Genomic DNA, 9,883 nt, shown 5'->3' with positions numbered 1-9,883 from the left:
AAAGGAGCTCAAACACAAAAGAAAATAAAACAGACAATGATATATCCAGGGAGGTCTACGGTATTATTCGATTCTAGATACTATACCACCAAAAGTAAGAATTGAAATATTTAATCCTATAATGCTGAACTATATATAAGTTATACATTGATTCAATTTAAATGCTTGTGATTTTTCAACAATTTAATAACTAAAAGATAATTTTTTTTCTAATTTTCCTGTTATAACAGTCACTTCATCACCCACTATTTCTTTTTTTAAACCATCTTATATATCCAATATCACAGATTCAACTTGACATTCATCTACATTAAAGATGAAATTAGATTATGCTGAGTTGGGTTTTGGTTAAATGGACTTAAATCTACATGGCAAACCAAAGGTGCCTGTATAAGATGTTTCTCACGATGTTTCTCACTACTCAAGCTTAATCATACTTAAAGACTGGCCTAACCAAAGAGCCTATTTAAAAGCCAATTTAAATGTAAGCCTTTTAAATAAACTAGTATTTTAGTTTTAAATATCTCAGATATACTTTAGGACTATTAATATAAATATATAACCTGATTTATCAATTAGAATATATAATAATTAAAAAGACTTACCAACTACAATACAATACAATAATAAAGTAATAACATTAAAATCAATCTACAAGTCCAATATAATTAAAATATAACTAAAAATAAAAAATAATTTGATTAAAAATTAAATTATGAAACTTATATGTGTATGATATATTACATAATATATATGCATGCATGCATAAATAGGCCGGCCTAAGATTAAGCCTTAAAAAACTAAGGCTATATTCAGTAGAGTGGAATTACAAGCACAGAAAAGGAATTGTAGTTGGAATCATAAAACAATGATATTTGGCACATGTGAATTTAAATTCTCAAGAATCCTAATTCAAGCAAGAAAGGCTTAATTGAATTTTTTGACAGGAGCTATGGAATTGGAGCAATTCTATAGAATTGTATTTTTTGAAGACAATTTTATCCTCATATAAAAATAGAGAAAACAACTGTGCCCTTGCTCATTTAAGATTAATGTCGGAAGAATTGAGCATGCAGATGGTCGCACAGTGGACAATTAAAAATGCTCAACTCGTGCTTTCATTTATATATATATATATATATATATATGCTCAATTCAAAATGCCCAACTCGGACAATTCAAATATATATATATATATGTTTATATATAATTTATATATTTATAATATTTCTTTAAAAAAATATTTTAATTACTTTTAATATCCATCATCTATATAATATTTCATTTGTATATTAAATAGTATATGAGAAATTAAATCGCAATATTAATACATTTTAATTTTATTTTTTAGGAATATTTTTGTTTTTTAAGTATAATTCTATTTTCATGTCTTACATACCAAACAAAAATAATACAAAGATCCCATCTATTTTTTCTAACATATCAAACATATTTTTAAAATTTAATTTTATTTTAATTTTAATTTCTATTTTAATTTCAATTCCGATTATAAACCATTCAATCATATTGAATGAGACCTAAGCCTAACTTATTTAATAAATAAATTTGGTTAGTTCTGAAATAGGCCACAGCATAGGCTTCTGGTGGAAGCATGGCCTATCACTACCTTAATGGACATCCTAATATACACATATAGCAATAACTACTAAACAATAAAATATTTTTAGTTTACATTAAATATCCAGAAAATGAAATTTAGATTCTTTGCATTTTTACAAATTTGATACGAACAAATAAAAATATCAATTTTTTGTGACCTGATGTAAATCTATATATATCTATATACAATATAATGTAAAATCTCCAACGAGGCCAGCAACAATCTAGATGCTCTATCTTACGAGAGTCGCCCATGAGCATTCCACAATGAATTCATGGAGGTGTTGGAGGTGTCACACACACTCGTGTTGTCTCTGTTTTATTAATCTAGTTTGGGCTTTGCCCACTATGTTCATATAAAAAAAAAAACTAATAAAATCTCCAACGAATTATATTATACATAAATCATAAATAACGTAACTTTTTTTTTGGCCAAGCGCAACTTAATTTTTAAACCACGTGTCCTTCTTTCAATAAATAAATCACTTTTTTTATTTTGAATATAGATTACCTTAACGCAGCAGTTTCTTGGTGAATTTTTATTTGTTGCCGGGGAGGGAAAGCTTTTGAGGTTTAAAGTGTACAAGAAATAGCGCTAAGAGTTAAGCATAGCCAACAGTGTCTTGTTAACGAGGTAATTACCGTAAGAAGAAAGTAATTCAATCCTTCATATGCAAGGGCTTAATTGAATTGAGAAACGTCTGGGGTGTCCCATTAAAATCAAAAAGCTCAAGTAGCAGGCGACAACTAACGAAAGCAAGTAAAACAAGACACTCCAATCTCTATACACGTGGTTTCATGGCTCTTTAATTAGGTGATGACCACAAAGCCCTGTTAGGTGCCATCTTTCCGTCTCAATTTCTCCCACTGTCATCAACCTTTTCTGTTCCTTATCCGATTTCTTTAACGAAAAAACCAGTGTTTTACTTTCAACTCGCATCTTCTATATATATATATATATATATGTTCATTGAAGTGATTATTATGGCTCTGGTCAATGTTGTCTATGTCGGATGTAAAATTACTTCAAAAATAAAGGCAAAGTATTGATCTGTTTGCTATGGAAGGATAAGATCACATAATCTTTAGCTTTGTCCTCGCATAATGTTCATGCTCATCATCCACGCTCATCTAAATCTTCCAGCGCTTCAAACACGGAAGGATTTCTGCTGTTGGATCAACTTACAGATGTGGTCCCCAGATTCCCTTAATGTTTGACCACAGAACATGAAATGATAGTCAAAGTGCGACTTTATGAAAGAGCAATACATTCTGATTCTCTTTAATGTATATTACAAAACAAAGAAAGATTTTTTTTTCCTCTATAAGCTATTCATGCACCTTCTTTTTTCCAAGTAGTTGAAACATGCGGACTCCAGTTGGCGGATAAGAGGAAAATTGATATCCCAAACATTATAAATTGGATTAATATTCATAAATAAAAATGAGTCGAAGTAAATGGTAGGAACTGTGGAACAAAATTCGCGGCTACCATTAATGAGGATGGTTCGGTCAGAATGGATTGGTATCGTTGAATTCTGAGCTCGTGACTCATCCCCGCCTAAGAAAGAGTCCCATTAAACAGCGAATGAGAGGAAAAGCTTACAAGTCAAGCCGACACCCAAAAGTATGTCACCAAATTTACAAATTTAGACACGAGCTCCCATCCCACATGAAATATTTATTCAACTCTATCACGTCACTACATCCGTCACTCTCCCCCTCATCTACGATGATATTTCACATAATGTAGAAGGCATCTTCCTTTCGAATCTCTACCCTAAAGTTTTAGATATTCCATTCAGATGCCTATTCCCAAATCTGCTTTAATCCACTCATATACCCCCTCAATGTTATCATATTCTGCCAGCATAGCCGCCCTAAAATGTTCTAGTCATTACAAGAATCTGCATGAGTCTGGAAATAAAAATAAAACTGCCACAAGGCCGGTCAAATTCTGTTTATGTGACAATCCAAAAAAATAAATGCCCGAGGTTAAAAGAACAAACAGAAGGATGGAAATAATGGGATTTCTATTATAGACAGTGATTTTAAACCACCTCAGTCGAGTGCCAAAGTTGCCTAGGACACTTCCATATTGGATGAAAAATTGATTTATATATACGGGTCTTTAACTAAGGAAAGAAACAAAATGTTTCAGAGTTTCCTTCCCTCTCAATCAAAACAGCTCGAACCAAGTAAGAAATGAGAATGTGTTCCTTCAATTGTCAGGCAGATCAAGCTTCGGGCCATAGGATGGCCTGGCCAGTTATTGCTCTTCCCCCATCAACTTCAAGAGCGAGGGTAGAAAGGAATTGAACAAAAAGCAGCTCTACCTTCGTCCCTGAGCCCAGTTCCTGTTATGATTCTTCATAGGTTTGAAAGGTGTATTCCGGTGGTTTATCCCCCCTTGCTTGGGGAGATCATGCAACTCCATAACCTGGATTGTTCGCTGCTTCTTGGCTGCACATAAAAATGAAATACAAGCCTCATCAATCGATTTTTTAGAGCCCATGTCACAACAATTAACTTGACAGCCTAATGGACAGGATTAATAATAGAATAGATTTTAAGGGAGTCTAACAAACCATTTTCAGCTTGTTGATAACTCTCCTGGAGTTTCCTCTTAGTGGCTTCTAGCTTCATTTGGACTGAAGCATCATATGAGCACTTCGACTTCTGATAGTGAAGAGATGAATGTGAGACATAACTTAAAATCTAACAATTTGAGACATTCAGATTGAAATTCTTCCTTACATCTTGCTGGCCAGCAAGAGGAGGCCTCTTGGGGACACCACTCCTGTCCATCTTTTGCAACATCCTTGGCTCCATATTCTCTCTTCGTTGCATGCTTGATTTTAATGGTCTACCAGGACCAGAACCAACAGTTGCTGATTTATTTAGCTTCACAGAAGCCTCATTTCCCTTGATTTGCTGACTTTTGATGACCTTAACTACAGTGTCCACCCCATCGGAAGTCTGTTGTTTCCTTCTTACTATGTTTTGATTGTCCAGAGCTGGTCTTCTGCCATGTTCCCGGTTCTTGATGAATTCCCCACCCTGTCGAGGATCTGAAACAACATTCCCCATTCATTGTCATGAATCAAAGAAGTGGGGAATTCAAATAAAGAACCGAAGAGCAAAAGCTAGCTAAGAGTAACCATAAGAGATTGCAAATTCAACTCACTTCCATCATCATCCATCCCGTCGAAGAACTTCACACCATCCAGCAATTATATCCAACCAGGAAATCGAAGTCAGCATTTAACCATCAAATACTGCACAAAAAATACAGGGCAAATGGTAAAAGAAGAGCTCAGTACCTGTGACAGCTCCATTGAGGCAGTTTGAGCTGCAAAGAAAGCCCCTTCATCCATCGGAGGTGATGGAAGCCCTTCTTCTTCTTCTTCTTCTTCTTCATCAACAACCGATGGATTTACTGAATCTGGGGTACCTTCAGAACCTAAAAATAATTATAAAAAACATCCACAATCAATTTCAAACATGAGTTGATTGTTAAAATGGACCAAAAACAGCAGGATTAACCATATGGCCACCAAATGAAGGTGGATAACATAATCGTACCAGTATTGGTTGTGGTGGCATTGACCCACTCATCTACCATTTCTTTCCAGCCACTGCAATTCAAAAAAGTCTGTTTAAAATGCAAATATTTTTTTTGGCATATTAGGCCCAAAAACAAACAAAACAGAAACCGCAAATGCAAAACCTCTTAAATCTTAAGTGTTTCATTTGACCTTGATTCGTGTTCAGACCTCAGAAAGAATAACACAAGACTAACGTTGAATACATTGATGATAAGTTACGTTCTTTTACATTACGCGTTAAAGATCTACAACATTCAACTCAAATTCACAAGAAATAAGCAGGCAACAAGGAACAATAGCAAAAAAAGATGCGCCAATTATACATAACATTTAACAGGCAGCAAACAGGCTCATTTTTCTCGCAAAAAGAGCTTGAGATGAATTCATGGCAAACAGGTATCTGGTGAAATTGAAACATACTCAATAAGAGTCCGCGCAAGTTGACGAATGTCCTTTGATCCATGCTTTCGGAAAGGATTGACAGCCTTTCCAATCTCGGTCGCCTGAAAAATGTTAAATCTGTCAAGATTTTCCCAGAAAAACAAGAATGAAATGAAAAGGCCACAACACACACGTTGAATGACAAGAGATGATTTAATTCAAACCTTAAGAAGATCCACAGTCAGTTCCATCAGCTGGAGCCTCCTCAACGACTCAAATAATTCCGACTCAGACTGTTGCAACATAGAACAAAACATGAATGAGTGACCCGAGGATTTAAGAGTTTTCCAAAGAACCAGTTAGCATTTAAAATTATCGCTGCCTAAGGTCAGAGACCAATTCTCCAATCAAATTGCAACATCAAGAAGCAAGAAGTGAATTTTGAAAGAGAGAAATAAGGAAGACTAATCTAAAAACTGACAGCCAGAGCATTTTGAAAGAGAGAAATAAGGAGGCCATACCTCTCCTTCGCTGTTACGAAGAATTTCCTTGATCCTCAAAATTTCTCGAACTAATTGAGACTCCTCTTCAATATCATCCGTCAATGCTTCAGCTTCTCCATAGCTATAATTGTTAAAGTGGTTCATGTTCATCTCCCCGTGGTCGTCTCTGCTACTATGGGCCTTGCTCTCTTTGCTTGCACCCGCTTCCACTTCAACTCCATCTCCATTAAAACCACTCTTGCAACCTCCGTCGTACTCCTCGTCAACACCGGACACCGCCCATTCCAGTCGCTCACATCCCAAACAACGAGTCATCAGACAAGAAAACAGCCGTTCCGCGATTCCATCTCTTCGCAACCGAAACTCCTTCGGACAATCAGAAGCGGCCACCATGATCGCATGGTCGATAATATCAAATATATCCGAGTTCGCCGTCCGAAAGTAACTCCTCCAGTAATCCAAGGACCCGGGCTTCATTTTCAGGAAAGAAGGCCGGATTTAAAATAAAAAAAATGGATTTTTCCAGCAAGCAATCAACGGCAGATAAAACAGGGGATTCTCACGCGATAAGGACGTGGCATCTCAATAGCAAAGAAGAAGTTCAAGCAAATATTGATACTGCCCAGAAATCAGAGTCAGATTGTAGCTCGTAGCTTGATTTTTGACAGTGACTCGACGCAGACAAGGGATTTGCGAATATTAACAATCCTCGAAAATAATGCGAACGAGATTATCGTCAATCTCGGGCAGACAAATAGGGGTATACGTGGGACGGGAGGATCCAAAAACGGTATCAGAATGTACAGAAAGCAACACGGAAACAACAATCGTCGCGTTTAACGGATTGTGAGTTAGCTAAGGCCTTTAGAAAAGGTAATGAATTTTAATTTGTTGTTGGTAGCCGAATTTTTTTTTAAAAAAAAAAAGGGGAAAGAAAAGAGCGATATTTCAGGGGAAAGGCAAAAATGAAGACGAATTATATGTCTATCTACTCCACTTCTGCTTATCTTTGCTCTCTGCTTGGAATACCGGGGGCCTCAGCAAATCCAGAAATATTGGCTCTTCAAAACCACCCCTCTTACCAGAAATGCGAATGCAAGTGAACGCATTATTGTAATAAAAAACTGGAAATATAATGTTCTAAAGACGTACAGAGAGGGCAAATGGGATCGTATTGGGTTGAAAATGAAATAATAATTAAAAATGTGAGAGGACTAAAAAGGTAGGTAATGGATGTGGTGAGATGTAGATATGGAGAGGTGGGCCGCGGACGAAGAGCTCGCACCTTGTGCCCACTTCGAATAGATTCGGACACTCATTCTTTCATGTGAATAAGTGATGTATTCACTGTTCAATTTGGAATTTCGATCTCATGAACCGATCAAGTAAAAATAGATGAAAGAAACATCATTCATCTTATTTTTATCTTCATTAGAGGAATTTGCTATTTTCTTTATGCCTCCCTACTTCATCTCATAGCATACTTTTTTTTAAAGAAAAAAAATCCAAATTAGATGGTTACAGCTTACATGAACAGGCCTCGTTTTTTGGCTCAACACGTATGCTTTTCCTTGCCTCCTTGTTATCACTGTTTTTCTTTTTAATTTCACGCACTCGATTAAAAATAAATATTCCATAATGATTAATTAAGCAAGCATAACATATATGTCCTCCGGACTAAAGTATAAAACATTGATAACAAATTTTTAATTATAAAAAGAATGTTAATTTAAAACCTAATTTCTTAAAAAAAGTTACATATTTCAATTTTACCCTTATTAAATTCTTTATATAAATACTTTGATAATAATAATTTAAATCTCAATGCATCATTTTTTTAATAAAAGAGTAATAAATGACGTGAGGGCATAGTTAAAAAATGATTATTAAAGTTACTCAATACTTTATATTTTAAATCAAATAAATGTTTTAAAAAAAATATCATAATGCTATGATTAGGAGAGTGTTGCATATGGTAATTGAACAAACTAACGTGACTAAGCATGCCAATAAAGCCGCGCTGTTTCACCGGCTTTTGGAACGGTTACACCATAGAGGGGAGGACCGATCTTTTCCACTTTTTCCTTCTGGTCCCTTTGAAACCCAAAATATAATTTCGTGTCATTTTCTTTCATTTATTTTGTGTTGATGTATGTCCTGATTGTCATTCAATTCACTATTATTAAATAAAATTCGCATGCAAGGATGGCTCATTGTGGTGGGCAAGATATTTAGATGCTTGCAGAAGTACCAGTGTTTTGTATGGATATTTTTAGCAGGGAAAAGAGCTATTGCTCTAGTGGTTAATTTTTTTCTCCCTTTTACTGCACTCCAAGCTTCAGGTTGCCCTTTTGATGGGGAAAAAAATTCGAACACGCCTATAAATCATTATTGATTATGCCACCAAAGAAAATATTGCATTCTAATTGTCTCCCACCTTTAGCATTCAATTCGACCAGGTCTTTTGCGCTACTGATTTAAGTTGTATATTTTTGAAAAGCTGTGCTTGAAAGAAAGAGAGGGAGAGAGACATTTTCACATACAACGTATTTTAATCCCAATCCTGCTTACAGACCCTTTAAAAATGGGTTTGGTCTCCGATTAGTCCTCCTAGACCTTTTATTTTTTTCCCTCTTTTCGTTTCAATTAATGTTTGGTTAGAATTGTAGAAAATTGTCTCCTTAGAATAATTGTTAATATTGCTAAGTAATATGATTGAATTTTTTTTTTAATAGAACAACGCCAACAACAAAGATTATCTCTCTTAAGATATGAAAAATAAGAGGAAGGTCTCTCCTAACTAAATTGAGAGACATACAAAAATTGAAATTTAAACTTCCAGCCACTTGTTTAAGTAAGCAAAAGCCCTTGCCATTCATTCCAACTTTAATTAATTTATTTTATTTTTTGAATTAATATATGAAAATGACATAATTTGTTAAATTGTGTATTAGTGAAATTAGAATTAGAAATTACTCAATTTAAATAAAAATTTTATATTTTATTTTGAGTGGTTCATAAATAAAATTAGAGGAGTATTAGCCTAATGTATGATCACATGCTTATCCACGTATACCCAAAATCAGTCTAAGCATGGCATTAAACATTTCAATAAATTGCCCTGGTTATCACATAGTATTACAATTATAGCAATTCGCAAATGTAAAGACTTTTAATGTTCTATGCAATCCACGAGCTAGATTAGTTTTACTACCACCATTAAAAAAAATTATATATAACGTTTTCTGTAGAGCAATTATTGAAAAACAGTATTTTCTAAATAGTCACTGTATATTTTTAAGACTATATAGTAATTATTTAGAAACAATCGTTGTATAATCTCTTTTTCATAGCTAGTTCTTTTTAAACAACCATTGTATAGTTTTTTGACTTTAAAAATACACACATTTTGTATAACACGCTAATTGGTAATATCATTATATTTAAATTATTGATTTCTTTTGTCTAGTGACACACATACTCTTTCTCTCTCTCATTGTTATTTGTTAAGTTTAAATTCATCTCTCACACTCTACTTTTATGGCACTCAACTTTCTTTCTCTCTCCCATACCCAGCCTTACTCCTCCACTCCACACCCAACTCTCTCTGTTACTCAAACATTTCTTTTGATCTAAACTTTGAGTTTTCATCTTTAACACTAAAACGATCAACTTTGACTAAGGCACCTTGCGTGATATATATTCTTCTCCTCCAATTTATGTGCACGCATGGTCCCATGCTCCATCGTCTAGTTTATGTGGTACCTAATT

General features: G+C 34.5%; 1 protein-coding gene across 2 annotated transcripts; it reads right to left on the bottom strand.

Moving 5' to 3' along the window:
* Nucleotides 1–3,636: 3,636 nt before the first annotated feature.
* Nucleotides 3,637–7,281, bottom strand: LOC129289177 (probable mediator of RNA polymerase II transcription subunit 26b). 2 transcript variants are annotated; one of them, XM_054925988.1, is made up of 9 exons: nucleotides 6,131–7,281; nucleotides 5,834–5,902; nucleotides 5,649–5,731; nucleotides 5,206–5,258; nucleotides 4,944–5,083; nucleotides 4,808–4,835; nucleotides 4,378–4,691; nucleotides 4,209–4,296; nucleotides 3,637–4,083 (listed from the first exon to the last, which is right to left on the bottom strand). In XM_054925988.1, exons 1-9 carry the CDS (start codon nucleotides 6,587–6,589, stop codon nucleotides 3,953–3,955), a joined length of 1,365 nt encoding a protein of 454 aa, XP_054781963.1. In that variant the 5' UTR covers nucleotides 6,590–7,281; the 3' UTR covers nucleotides 3,637–3,952. The 2 variants fall into 2 exon arrangements, with proteins under 2 accessions (XP_054781963.1, XP_054781959.1); XM_054925984.1 differs by having other exon boundaries at nucleotides 4,209–4,299; nucleotides 6,131–7,276.
* Nucleotides 7,282–9,883: the final 2,602 nt, after the last annotated feature.

This window comes from Prosopis cineraria, unplaced genomic scaffold, assembly GCF_029017545.1.
Source record: "Prosopis cineraria cultivar Desert tree isolate PC_DT_omini unplaced genomic scaffold, ASM2901754v1 PC1, whole genome shotgun sequence".
Classification (NCBI taxonomy): domain Eukaryota; kingdom Viridiplantae; phylum Streptophyta; class Magnoliopsida; order Fabales; family Fabaceae; genus Prosopis; species Prosopis cineraria.
The sequence above is the reverse complement of the archived record's forward strand: the minus strand, read 5'-3'. Positions and strand labels throughout refer to the sequence as shown.

Bases quoted from the DNA above. Each gene is read 5' to 3' on its own strand.
- LOC129289177 (XM_054925984.1), bottom strand. From the start codon at position 6,589: ATGAAGCCCGGGTCCTTGGATTACTGGAGGAGTTACTTTCGGACGGCG. The intron at 5,084-5,205 runs GTACGATTATGT...AATTATTTTTAG, and splicing joins TGCCACCACAACCAATACTG to GTTCTGAAGGTACCCCAGAT. The intron at 4,300-4,377 runs GTAAGGAAGAAT...CTTCACTATCAG, and splicing joins CTCTTGCTGGCCAGCAAGAT to AAGTCGAAGTGCTCATATGA.